The sequence below is a fragment of the Phoca vitulina genome, unplaced genomic scaffold (assembly GCF_004348235.1).
Source record: "Phoca vitulina isolate PV1807 unplaced genomic scaffold, GSC_HSeal_1.0 scaffold14, whole genome shotgun sequence".
NCBI lineage: Eukaryota > Metazoa > Chordata > Mammalia > Carnivora > Phocidae > Phoca > Phoca vitulina.
Genome location: NW_022589717.1, coordinates 7,736,714 through 7,757,166, shown reverse-complemented (window position 1 = coordinate 7,757,166; position 20,453 = coordinate 7,736,714). Strand labels below are relative to the sequence as shown.

Below are 20,453 nucleotides of genomic sequence, written 5' to 3'. Positions count from 1 at the left end.
TACAGTTGGTCTCTTAGAACACACCAACCACCAGCTCCCATAATGGATAATTAATCAGGATCCATGGGGCCTGGTCATTTCAGCCCGTTTTTAATCTGGCCCATTTACTGCTGCTTCACCATCACAAAAGCATCAAGGAAGACCCAGCATTCTGTCCAGCACAAGTTCCTTTATGCCACAACTGTCATACTTTTCAGATCTAATCTAGTGATCCTGTCTAAGAAGAAAACGTAGTCAGATTTCTTTGTTTAGGATTTATTTATTTATTTGAGAGAGAGGGAGAGAAGCAGACTCCATGCTGAGCGCAGAGCCCCACTCGGGGCTGAGACTATGACCTGAGCCAAAATCAAGAGTCAGCCACTCAACCAACCGAGCCACCTGGGTGCCCCCAGATAGATTTCTTTTTAGTAGATCCATGTAGCAGCCTAGTAATCACTGAGGTTTTTTTATGTTTATTTAAAACCCTTGAAGCTTTTAATATAGCATCATAGAAATTTTCATTCAATATTTTCATCCTATTTTCAAAGAATTAAAAAAATCAGAGCAAATTGTGATGCATAGAAAATCTGTTAGCACTAAGATTTGTGAAAATTAAAAATATGAGACTAGCATCTCCTTTCATATAAACTATAGGGGATAAAAGAGAATGGGAAAAGTTATAATCATGTTTCTACAAGTAACCAAAAGAATGCATTGGGGAATCTTTTCCTGGATCTACAGTGATCATGCTGATCTGTATGACTACTGTCTATTTATTGAGCACCTGTCATATGTAAGATAGGTGCTGGCATTTTGCATTTATTACCTCTTACAATTCAGCAGACCTGCTGGTTAGGTTTTATCCTTCCCTTTCCAAAGATATAAGGTATTATAAAAGTTAAGCAACTTGCCTCAACTAGTCCTAAGTACTCAAAGTAAAAAAATGCCTTTCAAACATCATGTTGAATACCATGCTTGTTTTAACACAGGAAATCATACAATAGGATATCAACCACCTTACAGTTGTTAAACACAATTTAACATAGTTATGATTTTTTGGTAAATATACTTTTTTTTGGGTGAAATTGTTACCACCCCCTAAAGAAATCTGAAAACCTTCAAAAGAGGTTATTCTAACTTCCTTTGCTTAGATCTCTGTTTTCCACTAAAGTTACTTGACTTTTTAGGTTATGGCCAGTTTCTTTTCAAGGTTTGAAAAAATTACCAAATCCCACTAGGTAGGAAGATGCTTTTCCTAAGTTTTCTATGTAATGCAATCTCTTTTGAAGATTTCCAGATTTCTTGAATGAGTGGTAACAATTTCACCAAAAAGTGTCATATGTATCCAAAAGTCATAAATAAGTTTAGCAATTATAAAGTAGTTGATAAAATATTGTATAATTTCTTATGTCAAAACAAGCATAGTGTTTTAAAGCATGATGTTTGAGAAGTATATTTACTCACTTTGAGTTAAGTACTTGGGACTAGTTGAGGCAAAGATATGATCACAGGGATTTAATCTGAAAAAGAGAAGCTCAAACAATTCAAACAGGAAAGCTGGAGCAGAGCCATAATTAGCGAGAGAAGAAGGAAAGCGCCCTTTGAGGCTGCTACATGGGGGAGGGAAACACCAGAGAAAAAGATTTGCTTCATAAAGAAATTGTATCACACTGGTAATAATCCTGAAATTAGAACCATCAGCCAGATTAGTGGGTAAAATAACCATAATTAACCCATAATTATAAATGCACTATTTCAAACAGCCATATGTAAGCCAAGCAGTAGTGAGAATATCAGGAATACACTAGTGATACATTAGGAATGACACATGTTTTTCTTTTATCTTTGCTATTTAATTTGGCATTGCTTGATCTATTCATTTCTACACTTGATCTTAGCCAAAAGACTGAGAAGTGACGACTTATTTCTAAAAACTAACCAGACTTATTGTACTTTATATCACAAAAATATTGAAGGTTTTACATAGCATCAGTCTAAAGTCTGAAGACATTAGTCTTAATTCTGGATTCATCATCAAGAAACTATGTAATTTTAAATAATTCTCTTTAACTTTCCAAACCGTGTGTTAGGGCATCAGGAGAATTAAGTTTCTGATGGCAGTGTTATTTTCCTGGATCCTATATGCATATATTTTATCTGTAAATATGTGTGTGTGTGTGTGTGTGTGTGTTACATAAATGTATATGAAATGAAACCAATTCCATTCTCCCTAGAAGGCAGGGACTGACCACAAGCCGATCATGTTGCTCATTATCCATTAGGTTATGTCCAGTGATTCAACTGGTACATGAACAGAATGTTTTAAGCCAACATTATTAGCTTTACTTTATAGAAATTCATTGAACTAAAGTCCACATGTATAATCCTCAGTATACTCAAGAACACACGAACTATTTGATGTGAACTATTTTTATATTCTGAGAGGCAGTAGAGCCCAGGGAATTCAGTTGCAGCCTGGCTGAGATTAACTCCCAGCTCTTCCACCAACTGACCTTGAGCAAATGACTCCATTTCTATGCCTCAGTTTCCTCATCTGCGAATTAGATAGTGGTGCCCACCTCACATTGTGAGGGTTAAGCAAATTAAACAAATATTAATGCATAAAATACAGACCAGCGTCTGCCATTTGATAAACCCTTGTAATTATCTTCAGAAGTCTGAAGGGTCCCCCGAAGGCTAAGCGGAATGACAGAATCCGTTTTTATTGCAGGTTTTCACTACGGAGATTGCATTGTCAAGGCTGTAGCTACTGGGGGCGGGGAGAGGGAGGTATAAATTTCAGCAAGACTTGAGTCAAGGAAACAGGGAAAAAGGCTGCTGCTATAATCCAGGCAAGAAATGATGAGGCTTGAACTACACGGCAGGGGGTAGTGGGATTGAGAATAGTGAAAAATACTGAAGTGTGATACAGAGACCTGGCTCACCATGTGGCTGTGGGAGTTAAAGGACGGACTCACAGAGGACTCCCAGGTTTCAGGCGTGGATGACATTCTCTAAGGCAGGACAGGGAAGAGGACGAGCTCCACAGTCTCCAGCGCCTGCGTACAACCAGGAGGAAATGCCCAGTAAGCAGCCCATGAGAACTCAGGAAGAGCTGGATGGCACAGACCTCAAACTACGCAGCAGACAGTAGCTGAAGTCAAGCAAGTTGATACTTTTCAATGACCAGGCAATCTTCTCTTCTACCCCAGACTAGAACACATCATCTAATGCAGTTCTGAGCATTAAAGGGAAATCATATTGAAGATTTCAACCTTGAAGTTAATTGCAAAGTTTGCTGCAGATGGCTAATGTTTCAAAGGTAAAATCTGTTTTCTAAGTGATCTGAGTAAAAACATGAACACGAGTCCCTGGTGCCACATTTCCCATCACATATTGCAGAACTGCCAATGATAGGCCCTTCCTTGGGCTCCTGGGGACTTAACTTACCCAGGGAACTATTGTGGTTATTCAACTTAAGACCTTGCAGGAAGAACCACAGTTATTTCTCTCTGGGGTCTTACTCAGAGCAAGCAACATGGAAGTAAGTAGTCACTAAGGAGGAACAAGGAGAAATAAACAAGCTTTTAGCCAAATGTATGAACAATTCAGGTTTAAAAAAAAAAACTGGCCAAGATTTTACAAAAATTATAAATTAGGGACAGTAACACCACCCTGTTGTGGCTCATAATCTACAAGAGAATGCAGACTGTAAACCCTTGCAGCTTTGCTGTTCCCACCTTAAAGGAAGCTGTGTTTCATGCTATGCTAATTTCTGCCTGTAGTGGTTAAATAAAGACTGTTTCAGGCCAGGAAAACAAAACCAGAAATTAGAACTAGAGTCGAGGCCCGGTTCTGCCAATGCTTATTGTTGTAATCTTGGACCTACCTCCTTTGTGAAACACAGAGATCTCTTCTTTGTCCTAGTGTTGCAGAATTCTGTGATCAAAAGACAGCATTTAATGAAACTACCCTTTGAAAAATTATTTCTGAAGGATCTTCAAGTCTTCCTGTCATTCAGGAATAACATTTCTTGCCTCAGAAGGCTCACTGGTCAACATGTTGAGAAATCAAGGCCTTGTTCCTACTCACAGTCTGTCATTTACTAAATGCCTACTGCATGCTTTAGATGTTTATGAACTTGCTTGAAATATCACAATAACCCCCGTAAAGGCGGTGGGATGTAATCCTTTTTTACAGAAGGGAAGATGGAGGCTTATGCTGGGTGAGTGACTTGGCAAAGGTCACATGGCTGATAAACTGCAGTTTAAGTTGCTTAGACTCAACAACAGGTTACTTTCAGATCAAAAATTGTATTCTGGAAAGAACTCCAGGTGGGGAAGACTGAAAATTGAACCATTATCATTTTCCAGTGTCTCACCATCAGAGTGGAGCCAGACAGCAGCCCAGTGAATCTGTGCTCTTCCACAATCTTGTTCTGTCCCTACAGTTCTCCTTCCTAAACCATGAGACAGTCGACATACATACACACCCACTCAGGACCGCTATGTCATCTACATCTTTAAATACTTGGCAAAATCAGATTTCAAAAGACACTTAAAAATGTATTGCAAAATGTACAGCATTTATTCACATACAGACAAAAAGGCACAAATTCTACTAAATAGTTCAACAAAAAAATACAGCTGTCCTCAACTAGTTTTATAAATACTTTCAAAAAGGGGGTAGAAATAAATACAGGATTGGGCCATGTAATATAAAATAGTCATCTCTACATATACTTTGTTTAATTTCTGATTTTTTTAACTCTTCATGCACCTTTTTTTTTTTCCAATTTTAGCTGAATGGACACCAAGCTAGGCACATAGTGAAAAATCCTCTGTACAAGGTTACAAATGTAATGACAAGTTTGTCCATTTCAAAATAATTAAGATATTTGTACACAACACATAGAACCCTTCATTTCGATTTTGTGTTTATAACCTAACAAATGACATTCCAGGCAACTTTACAAAAGTTTAACTAGCCTACATTTTGACATAATACATTGATCATAATCAAAGATATTTCTTGGTCAGGATGCACAAGGAAAGATAAAGCTTCAAAGAAAAGAAACGAAAAAGCAGAGCGAATGGCTCGTCCTGAAGAGAGTGCAAGTGGGTGGGGTGGTTGGGTGCTGCGGACGGCCGCCTCATACAGAGGTCCCAGCAGGACGTGAACTAACTTCCAAAGCTATCATTACACTGTCAGAGAAACCGTGCTCTATACCATTTGCATTTCAAAGCAGGAATAAAAAGTGTGGGCTTTTTATTTTTGTGTTTTGTTTTTGTGTGGGTTTTTATTTTTTTTTGTTTTGTTTTTTTTTTTTTTGGTTCAGCATAACTTGGAACGTTTGAAAGCTTTTCAACCTAAATGTGGGGAAAAAACAGGTAAGGCATTATTTTTGCACAAAACTAGCATTCCTAAATAGTGCAAATGAATCTGGTACCTCTTAAAATGGTGAGAGGTCATATACTTACTAAAATTTAGATTTTCTTTCTATGGCTTGACAAGATTACCCCTCTATATATTCTACTCTCACCCAGAGCTGTTGCTGTGATCAAAAGGTAACTGTAAAAAGTGTCCACCTTCTTCTGTATCCAGCAAAAAGGTTTTTGCTCATATGCAAAAAATCTGATTTTTAAATTATGCTATGAGTGAATGTACACCTTGGATTCATTAAGAAACTCCTAATATCTGTAGCAACAGCTTATCTGGACAGCAGTCTTTCAAAATGAGCCCCATAGCTCAAAAATAGTCAATCTAAAAACCTGGGTCATTCTTTCCCCTCCCCTGAATTAGCTACTAAAATGTATTCGAAAAGTTAAGACTTGGTTTGAAAATGTCATACATACAATGGGGATGCATCAGATCTACTATTTGATCATCCGATAAAACTTGCATAGCAAGATGGAATTCAATAAGCCTTTTTTGCTGTTGACAATCACCTGGAAGACTTGAAAGGTAACTACAGAACTCAAAGCATCACTCGTTAAGTATCAGAATGTCCCTGCCACATGGAAACAGATGTATAAATGAATCAGGAATCTGAATACTGGTATTAACAAACTAAGGATAATTTAGGGGAAGTTGGGCTTGTTCCAAGTGCCCATAATTCTAAATTTCATTGCTATTTAAACTTTCCTTCTCTTAAGTTTGATTCACAACTACATTGAATTCCAAAGAAAATTAACAGGACCTTAACACTATCCACTGTCTTAATACATACGCACTACAGTGAGTGCAAAAAACAGAACATTTGTACTCAAATTTAATGCTAAATTCATTATTGCTGATAACTTACTAGTTATTGCCATTTGCAATTAGAAAGTCCAAGTTACGAATTGGAGCTTAGAACTCTGACTCCAGGAAACCTATTACACTTCAGTCTCTTTCCCGTATAACCTTGGTCAAAGGTAAGAGGTTATCGCAACTTATTGCCTTTCTATTATTTTTAAAATATAACCTATTATGCTTTTTTTTTGCTTTTTTTTTTTTTTTTTGCTTTTCCTTTTTCTTAAGGAATCCGTTCATGCTGGAAGCCCAGATTCCCCAACATATGCACTAGTGGTTGGCTCTGGGAAGTGTGTCACCAGAGTCTGGAAGTTCATCGCTTGAACTTGAATAGCCATTAGTATTGTTGGAAGCCAGATGGCCAGGTATTGCCAGAGGCCAGGGAGATCCCAAGCTGGCCCGAAAGGCAGTTGTTAGGGAGGAGGAAGGTCAAGAGGACTGGTAAAAACGGGACCAACTGCCCTTTCTCACAGAACTTTCTAACGGCTTCACTCTCTACCAGTCCCATACCCACAACACACTCACTCCAGTGCTTCAGGCAGTGGGACCTTGCTACATGGACCCTAAATCTGCAAGCCGCAGCAGCTCCGCCCTGCCCCTTCAGATCTTCAAGTACTGACCTTTTTCTAAATGCTCTCTTCCCCGTGTGCTGTTCTGATTTACACATGAATTCCCTAGAGTTACGGAAGCTTCAGAGCTTGCTGCCTCGGACTACAATGCAAGAAAACAGCCTTGTGGGCCCGAGCATAAATACGACTTCAACATCTGCCACAGTCCTAGAAAGTAAGTTTTATGGGCTATTAAGTGGTGCGTGAGGGTTTCTCAAGAACTGCATCTGATTCCGCATATTCAGGTAACCAAGAGTTTGTGCTTTGGGAAGAATACAGAGGGCAATACAAACTCAGGAGGCTTCCGGAAGCCTTGCCCTCTCTAAAGACTTACTTCATTCATTCTTATTGTAGTGTTTAACTCAGCCTCTAGTCTTAGTGTCTGACGGTTACAATCTACTCTTGTGTTTCCTCAACAAGTTGCAGATAACACACTTCTCACAACAATGATTTATAAATGACTCTGGAAAAAAAAAAAACTCAATCTGACTTGCAAGTAAATGTGTTTGTGTAGCTCAGGAGTGACGGGGTTCTGCCCATCCCCCACGTCCGAGCTCTGGTCTGGCAACTCCACGACAAGCCCGCCGCGCTCCCACGCCATCTCGGTTTCATCAAGAGGCCAAGATGCTTCTCCTGATAATGTCTGTCCTCCGGCTGATGGTGCTGCTGGCGTGCAGACATTTCTTTTCTGATGCCTCACTCTCTGAGTCACTCATCTCTACGTCAGGGACATACCCGTCGTTCTCACTGTCAGATTTTAATTGGTTTTTTGCCCTTTCCTTGGCTGGAACTCGGCCTAAGCCCAAATAGGGGTAGTCTGAGTGCTGGTGGCAGGCGCCCTCGTGGGCCTCTCCCTGCTGCTGCCGTTCCCCCTTCTTTGGAATCCGGAATCCTCCCCAGTTTTTCACGGGGCTGGCAGGCGTTGTAGGCACTTGGACTGCAGTCTGGTTATAGTTTACTTTGACGAGGGAGCCGTTGCACTTGGGCACTAGCTCCTTCCTCGTGCCAGGCGCTGACTGCCCCGCTCCCGGGGAGGCGGCAGCTCTGGTGTTGTCCAGGTGCCTCTGGGACACGTCTGTGGACCTGAGAGGCTTGTGACTCTGCTTACAAGGTCTGTCCTTTAAGTCTCCCTTACTGAGATCACAATGAAAACGATGGTCTCTTCTGTCCCCATGGTCTGGCATCACCACCCCGTTTTTCTGTTGTGCTGATAGGAGACGTGCTTCTGCAAAGGTCTTCTCAAAACTCAAAAAGCTCTCTGGGACCACCATCCCCTCCCTTCTCGCACACAGGTCCGGCTGCTTCAGGAGGGTTTTGCCTCTACTCCCAGTGCTGTTCTGCAGTGGATCTCGCTTATGGGGCTTTTTCAGCGAGTGAACCAAGGAAGTACCCATTTGCTTCCTGAAGAACGCAGAATGCCACTTCAAGTCCTCTATCTTGGGAGCATCAGGGCCCACAGAAGGGCTGTTAAACAAAAGCATGTTTTCCAGTGAGGAGGACGAGCAGGAAGAAGAAGGCACACCTATGAACATACAACCACAAAGGGAGAAAAATTACAGAAGCAGATCCATAAATATAAAATTCTAGGTCCTTAGCATGGCCCTATTAATGCAAACTTCCTACCCAACAGGACTACATACAACCACCCAGTCTAAAAAAATTTATACAAAAGTATTACCTGCCTTGGGAATCTGCATTCAGTCTGCAGGCTCAATTTAATATGCTCTATTTTCTAAAATAGCTGAAGCTCACCAAAGTTTTCATGAGACCTCTTTCCAAGAAAACCATTTTCCTTCAAACAAAATAAGTGATCTGATTTTCAAAGAGGAATCCACGCAGAATCCTCCTGGTCAAAAGCACTGCCTCTGCCCCTGCACCTGGTTAGGCACCTGCCTCCCCGACAAGACTGAGAGCACCTCAAGGGCAGCAACTGGGGCTTTAAAGTTTCCTTCTCCAGGGGCACCTGGCTGGTATCTGACTCTTGATTTTCAGCTCGGGTCATGATCTCTGGGTCGTGGTGAGCCCTGCGTCGGGCTCCACGGTCAGCGCGGAGTCCGCTCGAGATTCCCTCTCTCTGCCTCTGCCCCTCCCCCTTGCGTGCTCTCTTGCATTTGCGCTGTGTCTCTCAAATAAACAAATAAATGAAAATCTTTAGAGTTTCTTTCTCCAAAGTACATATACCCCTGGGGGGCTATCATGAGGATAAATAACTAAATACATGAAATGAGAAAGAAAGGTGTTTAAAATCATTCTTGACACATAGTAAATATCTTTTAAAATTATATACAAAGCCTATTTGTGGAATTAAACTGAACTGTCATCCAACGTGAGGAGAAGGTAAAATGGTGTTTTGCGAACATTTCTGCTGCAAATCACAATAACTAAATTTCACAATGTAACCCAGTAAGAGCTCCCGTTTCATGGAACCATATTAGCCGTCCCCGTGTGATGTAGCACTGACACGTCATTTGCTTTAATGCTGGTGGTGACCCACCGAATTCATCTCACAACCAACTAATGAACCATAACCCTCAGTGTGAAAAACACTGAGTGAATTCATAACACACTGGAGGTTATCACAAGGACCACGTTTCTGTAAGAGCCTCCAGGACATCTATAAAGAGCTGTTTTCATGTTCTGTCTCCCATAAGGTATAAACCACCAGGAAAACAAGGCTGTGCCAGGCAGGAGCCTGGACGAGACCTCCCTGCTCCACAGATACGGACACCACACGTGAACAGAGCAGAGCGAGCAGCTCCGAACACGAAAGTGCCAGTGGGCGCCACAGGGGAGGGAGTTCTACAGTCTGCAGGGCCGGGGACACCCGCCTTCTCAAGGATCAAACCTTACGGTCAACCTTCACGCCACACTTCTATTTCTCTTCCACAGTCACCTACTGTGGGAAAGCAAAGGTAAGAGGGACTGACATTTTCTAAACCCCGATTTCCATCTACCTGGGGTCCATGTCTCTGAAAAGTCTCGGACTCATGACCCGGAAGCACTGTCCCCACTGACGACAAGCTTATCCAGCAGAACGGCCCTGCCCGTTCCCAGCTTCACACAGACGTCTAAACCACGGACCCTGACCGACACGTCTAAGTCGTGGCCATCTCCTCCTCACCTGGAACCATCTATCTTACAAGACAGGAGATCCACTTGGGGCATGAGTAAGAACACAACTGAAAGTCTAAAACTGGAAAAACGGGGGAGGGGGGGTTGGCATCCTAAAGGGTTTCCACTTCATTCCCTGTGGCAGCCTGCAGAAAGATTAATGTTGCTTTCAACCCATCACACTTAGTATGGTTCGTATCTCAGAGGGGAGGGAGGGTTTACCTTTTCCGGAAGAGCAGGATTTCATTACAGCTGTGTTACGCAAAACACTTCCTAACCTGGTGAAGAATCTCAGTCACTTAACCCAAGTAAAAACCTCAGCTATGAAATGCAAAAAGCTGCCGGCAATATCCATGAAAAATGACTCTTAAGTGAAATCAGATGAAAATGCTCTTTACAGCTTATTTTTAGGAGTAATCACTCATTACAGAACAACCTCACAAGAGTCACAGAAAGCCCGCCAACGGCCCAACGCGCATTGGCGGCCCCGCTCAGCGGCGGCACTGGGGCTAGCGGCTCTGCGGGCAGCCTCGCCCGTGGGCTGGTGACAGAGGCCACAAAGGCAAAGGATGAAACAGGTCCGTTTATTTGCACTCAAGTAGGAATAACGAATGAAAGTTCACTTGAAACAATCTGAATCAAACTGCTTTCTTTCACTTCTGAACCCTACTTACAAAAATTTAAGTTTTACAACTGTAAGCTCTAGCTAATGATACATCTGGAAAATATTTCTTCTCAGGAAGAAAATACCTAAGGTAACATTAGTAAGTTAATGCCATTAGTATTAACTATGTAACACCTCAAGAATATCATTCAAAACTCCCTAAAGCTTGTTTCTCTTTGTTCAGCTGACCAGTTGACGTCTAGTTCCATACATCTGGTTAGTTTTAGGTAAACCAGAATTTGGATTCCAATATAACAGGTTATAACCACTTCTCTGTTGATTCTATGTGTCAGTCATCTACACAGACAAAAAGCCACAGAAGCAGGAAAAGGAGGCATTCTGTGGCCACACAAGGCACGCGCTGCCCGGGGCAGGGCAGGGCCGCAGAGACTGGCTCCCGAAGACCCGAGACCTGCCGCTCCACTCAGCGGATCTCCTTCCCTGAGAGCCTCCCGATGCCTGCTCTGCAGGATTCACACTCACAGAATGTCGGTGCTCAGAGACCCGTGAGAGGTCGGGATTCTGAACCCAGCCCCCTCTTACAGATCGGAGTCCCACAGAGGTTCAAGGACTTGCCCTACTGTGCACCCCATCTCCAAGTAACAGATGTGCTCTCCAGAACGGAGGAAGTATGTAGCTTAGTTTCCTTTTTCACTCTGCCTAGCCCAGAGCAATGTAAAAGAGAAGGCACTAAATAAATACTTGGTGCTGAATCTCAAAAATATCCACACTTCCACCTACACCAAAACGTCCACTGTGAATGTTATCTCAACATGGATGTGTGCCTTAAGTACACGGTCTTAACATATCTTATTTACCGCACGTTAGAGGTAGATCCAAAGACTAGATAATCTGTAAGTCTCTGTAGGTATCCCCATGACACTTTACATTTATCAAGTGCTTTGCAACACACTAGAGAAGTTGCTGTTTCATTCGAGTCTCACAAGAGCTCCCAGTAGGAAGCCTGAGAGATCATCCTCACGTTACACAGGAGGAAATGGGGGAGGCTCCGAAAACCTGGGCTTGCTTGTGTTGGGTCTGTAAATAGGGGATATAAGATTCAACCCCTATTTGAGGTCAAATTCAAAGCCCTTTTCCCTATACCGTGATGCTTCAGATGCCCAAAGATTTTCTTTGAATAGGAAAGTCTGTGCTTCTCAGATTTCTCCTGTAGCATACATAAAAGAAAATTAAAGAAACTATTATTTTTTTCCTTCCCAGAACATGAAGGCTTACAAACCCCTGCACTACTGTTTGACCTACAAGAGCTTAATGCATACCTGAAACTCTTTCTTGCTCCAAGAGCTTAGTGTAAAGATTGAATATCTGTTCCTGGACTTTGCACACAGACCGCTTAATCTTTTCCCTGCGGGTCACCATGTAAGTGAGGTTCCGAACCTAGAACGTAGAGAATAAAGACGCTAAGTAAGCAACACATCATAATGGTACTTTGGTGTTTTTTTCTTTACCCGAGATCGTGTCCTACTAAGGCCGTGAGTGACATCTGAAATCAAGATGTACTTCAACATTTTATCTAATCTCTAAACTACTTTTGGGCTGCTAACTAGGATTCCACACACACCCCTCCATGGAAGCAGCAGCAACATGGAAGAGAGATGGGAGGGGGACCTCAAACGAAAGCCCTGCCTCCTCCACCACACCCAGCCTGAGGCTCATCCCAGCAGAGAAGACCACTGGGGTCCAAGTCCAGACGTGCCACCTCTTGCCCAAGGACTCTGCTTACCACCCCTCCGTAGCCGCTGCCCATGAATTCTATGATGGAAGGCCTTCGAGCAGTTCAGAAGCCACTTTATCAAGCAGCTCCTGAGGATGGAATTAGGGAAGCACAGTGTCAAGGGCCATCAGAGGAGCACCCCTCCCCCACCCCCCGCCCAAAATTATCCCTGCACCGAGCCCACGAGAGGACCAAACGGGCACCAAGAATCCAAGGAAACTTCTCTGTCAACTGGACAGTATCTGAAATGCGTGGAGCTCACCGGTAGCTAATGTGTTCCTCTAGGATGTAAAGCTAGGAAGTCTCCTCGCTCCGCCATTGCTGTGCTGTCAACATCTCAAGTCCAACTCCCTGTATCACCACCCCTCAGCCGCCACTGCCCTCTTCCACATTCATTTGTAAGTAACTAAAAAGACCCAAGTGCTAAGAGCTCCACCTTGTATCTGACTGCAGTCACTGGGGACCCCATGTATATGCCCACTAACCAATACTAACTCATCGACCCCTAAATTTGTTGCCCATTTTTAAAGCCACCTGTGACCAGTTGATACGAAAACAAACTAGTCAATAAGTGCCCTTAAATCCTCAGTCCCCAAACCTACTGGGAAACCAGGCTAGATTGCACGCGCCTGAAAACACAAATGTCAAATGCAACACCCCAGAGCTACAATTAAACCTCTCCACAAGATGAAGACCCAGAGCCCCGGAACAGCTCAGCAGTGGGAGTACAGGGCCTCCGTCCCAGGCATGACGACACTCCCCTCAAAACGTTTCCTGAGGCGCGGGCAACCCCGTTCCCTGCCACCTCGACCATACAAGCTGAAGGGTCCCCGACCTCTTACGTAAGGAAGGATGGCAACAAGCCCCCCACACAGGACTCTGCACTTTTGGCTTCTGTGCAAGCACCTCCCCTAAGGTTTCCAGTCTTTTCTGAACCCTAAGCGTTCCAGCCCTTCTCCCCTGTGTTCCCGGCTGTCTTGTCTGCAAGAGGACAGGAGGCATAGACAGGAACGGGCTGGGGGCTGGCTCGCACATTTGCATCGTGGCGGAGTTTCCGGGCCTAACGCAGGAGCACCCAGTCAGGCTTCTGCTGACCCTCATCAACTCGCCAACTACTTAGGATCCTCCTAACAGCTCTTCCTGATGTATAGACATGTGTGCGCTTGTGTGTGTAATCTTGGAATTAAAGAATTCAGAAGAAAATCACTCTCCCTGTCTCAGACTAAATACTATTTTGGTGTAATTCACCCTGGCTAGAGCCTGTTCTGACAGCCTCAGAGCTCCAGGCCAGGAAGAAGATGTCCTTTATAAAAATCTGGACCAATTTGGGGATGAAGTGGCTCACAGGCTATTGTCTTTGATAAGTATTGTTCCACGGGGGGGGGGGGGGGGGGGGGAGGCTTAAAGTGAAAGCTCAGGAAGAGGAAGAGGCAAGACCTAGATCTGTATCGCAGATTAAAAACTTTTGGCCAACGGTTTTTACATCAAGGAATCTGACTTCTGGAAATAGGAAATAGAAACAAATTCTGACCTCCTAGGAGCAGATGAGGTTATTACTCTATTCAAGTCAGATGTACAGCCAAGATACTTAGATCTCTCTGACTTGAAAGTATCCATGAAAACAGAAACTAGGAAAACCAGGGTACCTGAACTTTGCATACTATTTAAATTTAATTCTGATAGCTTCAACCACTATCCCCAGGAAAGGCTCCCACAATGGCCGCTAGGTGGGAAAATTCCTTCTATTCCCCCCGTGATCTCTGATGAGAAACCTCTACCTGTAACCCCAAAAAGCTAAGGCCAGGGTGGATTTTCATTGGGACAAATCAACCCCTGAATAACCCAGGCCCGGCTGACCACATTTAGACTAGTGAGTGCCCTAAACCTTCCCTCCTTTATGCACAAAGCACTCCTCACAGGACAACTTCCACCAGCAGCCCCGGCTGTGCCTGGGGGCTTGACCCTGGAAACAGGCCCTGCTCGGCCCTTCCCGTGCGCCGCTCAACCAAACGTCCTCCCCTGCTTCATCCTCTCTGAGCTGCCAGCAAGGAGTTACCAGAAAAAGTTCATGGGTGCACTCTCACACCATGCTAAACCAGAGTCAGGCTTTCCCCAAAAGCAGTGATTCTCAAACACACGTGGGACCCCTCAAACACAGAATGCTGGCCACTAACCCCCCGTCCCAGCTTCTGGAGTCAGAGGTGGGGTCCAAAACTTGGCACTTCTGTTAAGTTTCCAGGTACTGCTGCTGCTGCTGATTGGAGCCCACACTCCGAGAACCACTGTCCTCAGGAATTCAAGAATGGCCTCAAGGGGTTTTCCTGAATCCCAAACACTGTTCGCACACTAGAGCTCAACATGCCTTTTGTTCAGGGACAACTGTAGCCTCCATCAGATTCTCAGTGGTGACCATTCCACTGAGTGGTGAGTAGGACAGTCTCCCACGAGCTGGCCCTTTCGGATGAGCTAGCCACACGTGCAGAGGGGGCAGGTCTTTGAGTAAGTTCTCACTTGCTGAACTGTTTACTGCATCTTGTAAAAGACAACGTCTAGGGGAAACGGATCCCACCAGAGTGAAGTGGCGGCCCTGGGAACTTGACCTAGCCATGGACTACACATCAGCAATTATGTCTTCTTAAAGATGGGGGTTCCCAAACCCTCCTAAAATGCACTCCTGCCACCTAACTTTCCCATCCAGAACTGTACCCAGGTGTGGAATGCCCCAAGGTGTGTATTTCCAAGAAAGAGCTATTAACGTTATCGTTCATCAGTTGTTCGCATTTCTAATGAAGGCTACTCATTTGTCAGTTTAGGATTGACCACAGCCTTGATTATAATCCCGTGTATTCACGGCTTCTGCATACCTGCTATGAACTACTACTGTGTTTATTAGCAGAACTCTTAATTGAAAGACAACGTAATTTATGATTTGTTCCGGTCACCCCTGCCCTGACGAACCTTTGGCCTGACATACTTACTGTCTATAATTACAAAGCACCGTGCAGCTCTCAGGGGCACAGCAAAGATTGCAATAGTTTTTAAAGCCACCACCATCGCGGGCCTCACGGCAAATTCTGAAAAACTTTTTGTTTTTCCATTATAATAAGCCCACTTTAAACTGACACTAAATTCCCTAAAATCTCTTAGGCTTTTAATAAAATAAATGTAAGTAATGCCACACACACACAAAAATCCTGATTTATTCCCTGTTTCTCGTACATCATTGGTATCATTCTACTTAAAAACCAACAGTGATGACTCCAAAAAAATGTTTAGAATTTAATTATAAGTGCGTGTTAATCTGAGTAACTGAAGTACAGAAAAGAGTTAGTACACCACAAGCATTTTCTACACTTTTATTCTGTGGTGATCGTGAGACAAACACAGTCCAAACATTTAGACTTCTCGTCCTCCCTCCTGAGGACTATCTGACTCCATAGCTCATGCACCCCCACGTACAGCGGTCGTCAGGCTGGGAATAATGGCTTCTCACCAGGATTCCAGTTTATCCTTCTGAATCCCTTTCTCCTCTCTGAACAAAACTGCCACACATACATGTGGTTGAGGCGAGGTCTTCTTTACACTCACCACCAGGGGGGGTACGGCAGCACAGAGCCTCACAAACCCTCCTCCCGCCTGCCTCCGCCTGAATCTGGAATCCATCGGAACCGGGCAGGGAGGGGGTGTCACAACATGCTGGCCCTCGGGCACTCGGGTCTCATACTAAAAGGATCTCTAATGATCACTTAATACTTCCGCTCCTATGCCATCTTTAGCAGGGCCACGCAGGTCTCTGTGAGAGCTGGATCTTTCGGCTTTAATATTCCTCCGATTTATCCCTATTCTTGGCCTACACTCTCATTTCAAATCATCTCCCAGGCAGGTGAATCACTCCCTGCTAGTAAGTGAGGTGCTTGGGGGCGATGCGTTAACGGTTTCAGGCCACTTGGGTGCCTTTCAGCGCAGGAAGCTTCAGGCCAGAGAGCTTGGGGCCCAGCTCCCGTGCACTAATGAATTTAATCGTAGCTGGCAGTCAGGGGAGTTGACGCAGAAGGTGCTCTAGGACGCATCCCCAATTAGCAACCTCAGTCAGAAACTACCTACAGGGAACAGGAGGCCCTGGAGGGAAGACAGCCCGCTCCTAATTATTCCTGCAGCAGGAAGGGAGGTCCAGACTGGCACTCCAAAGGTAACGGAGAGCTGGGGGGGCACAAAGCAGCCAAGAGTTGAAGGAAGTGCCATCAGCCGAGGCTCCAGGCAGCCAACAGCCACTACGTCCACAAGCCAGTCGTGGGCTCAAGTAGTGTACTGAGCATTACTCGGGGCCCCTCAGATCAGGCAGCCCGATGCGCCGGCGAGCCCGCCCCACCCCCGCACGGACACGCGTGGACAGGGACACACGAGCACACACGCACAGTATATATACTCTGCCTCAGTGATGACTTAGCACCTCACTGCCAGGAGAACCTTCGGGAACAGATCCGCATGTGTACGTTAAGGTCACGCACACACATCGGCACCCGCTGCCTGCTCTCCCCCGGGGCGGCACCAGGAGCGTCCCTGTGAATTAGCCAAGAAGCGAAGGTGCGCCAGAGAGGCAGTGCTTGGCTCTCCGTGATGAGCCCGTCAGCAGCACCCAGTGTTAGCCCAGGTTTGAACGAGAGAGCTTCCTACTTCTGGCTGCCCCCACCATGAATCAAATCCACCTGGTCTAACTCCGTCTGCAAACAATTCCGAGCCAATCCCTGGGTCATCTTCCTGGGGCTCAGTTCCCTCTAGTACTGGAATGAAGGGGGAAGGGGACACACCCCATTTGATCTTACAGAAGAACAACAAGGATTAGTGGGAAAGTGTTTTAAAAATAAATCACAGAGAAGCTCCCCACCCTGTGGCAGTCTCACATGTATGTACAATGAGTTGGCCAGCCCGTAAATATATTTAACCGACACCACCTCATGCTGCAGTGTGTACAAGGGTCTGCGAGTGAAGGAACTGGCTACCATTCCTTGCTCTGGGCAAGCAGCCGCCTCTTTGCAATCTTCTTTTCTAAGTCACTACAAGGTGTCAGTGTCAATCATTACCCTCTCCAGGTCCTGCCGCAGATGAGTGAACAGCTGCAGCCTCCTAAACAAGACATCCTGCTCCCGCTTCGCTAGATTGTCCTCTTCGTCTTTCTTTGGAGTGATCAAGGGCTTGTTGAAGTTGACCTTCCTCTTCAACTTCCAGTACTGGTACAGGAAATCCACTACTTCCTCGGGCAGCCGCAGGGCCCTGGCAACATCCAGCAGGTTGACGAAGGTGTAGAACTCATCTTCCAGCTGCTGCAGCTTCTGCTTGCGAACACTCACCCGGTGGGCCTCCTCCTGATTCTGCTCAAGGCTGGCAAACGGCTCCAGCGGATTCCGAGGGGAACACTCAGAAGCCCCATTCTCCTGCGTGGCCCCTTCACCGAGGCTCTCCTCGGGTTTTCTATGTGAGCTGTGCTTCGGGCAGTAGGACTTGAACTTGACTTCATCGTTCTCCGCCAAGATGGTCTTCATCTCCAGGCCCCGGTCGAAAGCACAGGTCACATGGAAGGCCGTGCGGCAATTCTTCACAGAGCACTGGAAAGGATACAGAGAATGAGAGGAAAGACGGTTATGGAGTGACAGTGGCTGAAGGCCCTCCGTGCTAGGCACCCTCTTCACATCCAGGTGCAGGAAGAGGGGCACTCCAAACACGTGCCAGGAGAGGGCGCTCTACCTGGGTTAACCCTGGCATGTCTAGTCCAGTCTTAAATAAGGTAAGGCTTATTTAAGGGAACTCTTTCAATAAAAGGATTCATAAACCAAACCATCACTCTCTTAGAAAAGTAACTGCATCCAAAACGCCTCTTAAAGCAGACACAATGACGACAAAAGACACATGTAGACAAAGGTGGTCTGGCACACAGATTATACTACAAGGAACATGTGCTCTATATGCAGAGTAAACTCTGAGGAATTGGTTTTCCTAGATTTGAACTCTTTTTAAAGTGCTTATATAGGGGCGCCTGGGTGGCTCAGGTGATTAAGCATCTGCTTTCAGGTCAGACCATGATCCCAGGGATCCCTGCTCAGCGAGGAGTCTGCTTCTCCCTCTCCCTCTGCCGCTCCCCCTACTCGTGCTCTCGTTCTCTGACAAATAAAATCTTTTAAAAAAAAAATTTTTTTAAGTGCTTATATAAAAAGCTTGAAAAAGAATCTCTTCAGGAAAAATAACTACTAGTCAGAGTTTCTCAAGGAACGTGAATCCTCACGCTTACTTCCAGCCAGGAAGAGCCCTACATGAGTGGGAAAATAAATGGTACATTTCTTCCAAGCAGCCGAAGGCTGCTCAAGTCTGAGGAGAGTGAATAGAAAACTCCTGGAAGAGTAGGAAAGAACAGGAAAAAGGAGAATCCAGCACAGGAAGGGGGATGGGAAAAGGTCTCCTCACTGGTGAAGAAGTTCCAGCAGATGCGGAAGGCTTCCGGGGCCAGGGGTGGCCCAGCACCACGCGGGGCTAACTGCAGAGTGGCAGCACAACTGTGAAGGACCCGCTTCCTGTGGGTCAAAGGGAGGTCGTCCTAGAGACCAGGCACCACCCCGCTGTGCCTTCCTCCTCACTGAACACCTTCGCTCTCACTGCCTGATCAGGGCGACAATTAGAGCCTTGATGTAGGTGGCAAGCCAGAAGGCTAGCAGGAGAAAAGTCATTAACTTCTCCCCATCTGATCTTGCTGAGTAAATCCCTGGAAGGAGATTCCTTGCAGTGACTGAAGCCAGTCCCTTAAAAGCAACACTGTATTTGTGTGAGGCCAAGTGACCCCCGGGCACACCAGGACTGCAGAGAGGAGCAGAACCCAGTGGCCCCAGGCCAGCTGAAAAGCTTAATTAAACTTATTCAACAGACCCTGAATCCCATAACCACAAATGACAGAGGCTGGAGTTGGGGCTTTTTCCCCTAATCATTTCAGTATTTAAGAGGTGACTCACTGCCAGCCGTGATTTCCTCCATTTTTATAAAGTCTCTTTTACCCAGAAGTACAGAAAATCCAGCTCCCTTCACCAATCCCCCCATTACAAACACTTAAGGCACATGAACTCACATAAATCTCTTAATTTTACCTACAAATAATCTCAATTCCAAGAAATGTGTGACATCAGCTTTAGCGGCAGGCAGAACACACACACACACCTGGCCACTATCATTAAAAGACAAAGTGCTCCTCCCTTTTAGCACACGGCCAAGTGGGAAGAAAAAGTAGGAACAGATGACTGAGACACTCTCTGGGTTTGGCTTAAACTACACCTAACCCAAACGCTCCAACCTTAAAGAGGAATGAACTGCAGCAGAATATTTATACAGGACTTTGTAAAAGCGCCAAACGGCCTTCCTTTGGGTTTTCCTATTCAGGTTGACTCAGCAAACAGATGTTACAGAAACATAAACCAGAGCCTTCACAGCTGCAGACATTTCAGAGAGGAATTCTTTAATAAAATCAATCTATTCTGTGAAGATATGAAAAATCATCAACCTTACTTGGCCTCTTAGACTCCTTCAAATTAATGTTCTGGGAAAAAGAGGTCAGTGGCAACAAAAAAAAGTCATTTTACCCTTCCTTCTCTCTTCAAAAGAGAAACAGAAGATCTCATTCACCCACCTCTCACAAACATCAGTTCAGGACCAGGATTGGTGTACTCAGGAAAGGGCATAAATTCCTATCCGCAGAACATCGGGTAACATGGAAGAAATAACTTCCATTTCCCTCAGTCTCCCTCAGCTTGTGTCCTCCAAGTGCTCACATGGGTAGGTCTACGCAGAAACGCACTCCCAGGGCTCTAATGGTTGTTTTTAATTCTGAGGCTTTTAAAAAATTTTCTCTTCCATTCTTTCCCAAAAGGCCAGAGGGTTTTGCCATGTTTTAGTTTTAAACTGATTCTATTCACACGCAAAATCCTGCACTATGTTCAAGATCTGTAGCCAAACCCCACCAGCTATCTCATGCCTCACCCTCTGAATATCTGTTACATTTTGGATTCTTGAACTCCAGTGGAGGTGA

At 44.9% G+C, this 20,453-nt stretch overlaps 2 protein-coding genes across 8 annotated transcripts in view; one reads left to right on the top strand and one right to left on the bottom strand.

Annotated features, from left to right (window-relative positions):
* The window catches only part of SCLT1 (sodium channel and clathrin linker 1), a 215,143-nt gene extending 203,215 nt beyond the window's left edge, over positions 1-11,928 (top strand). Inside the window, exon 21 of the mRNA XM_032412836.1 lies at positions 9,533-11,928. Within this exon, the coding sequence (XP_032268727.1) occupies positions 9,533-9,538 (6 nt within the window). The 3' untranslated portion in view covers positions 9,539-11,928. The remainder of the gene's footprint in view (positions 1-9,532) is intronic.
* JADE1 (jade family PHD finger 1) overlaps positions 6,431-20,453 on the bottom strand; it is a 57,459-nt gene continuing 43,436 nt past the window's right edge. For all 7 annotated transcript variants that reach the window (XM_032412831.1, XM_032412830.1, XM_032412834.1 and 4 more), the window contains 3 exons: positions 17,473-17,994; positions 11,937-12,054; positions 6,431-8,403 (listed from right to left, as the gene is read on the bottom strand). In XM_032412831.1, coding sequence (XP_032268722.1) covers positions 7,493-8,403; positions 11,937-12,054; positions 17,473-17,994 — 1,551 coding nt within the window. In that variant the 3' untranslated portion in view covers positions 6,431-7,492. The remainder of the gene's footprint in view (positions 8,404-11,936; positions 12,055-17,472; positions 17,995-20,453) is intronic.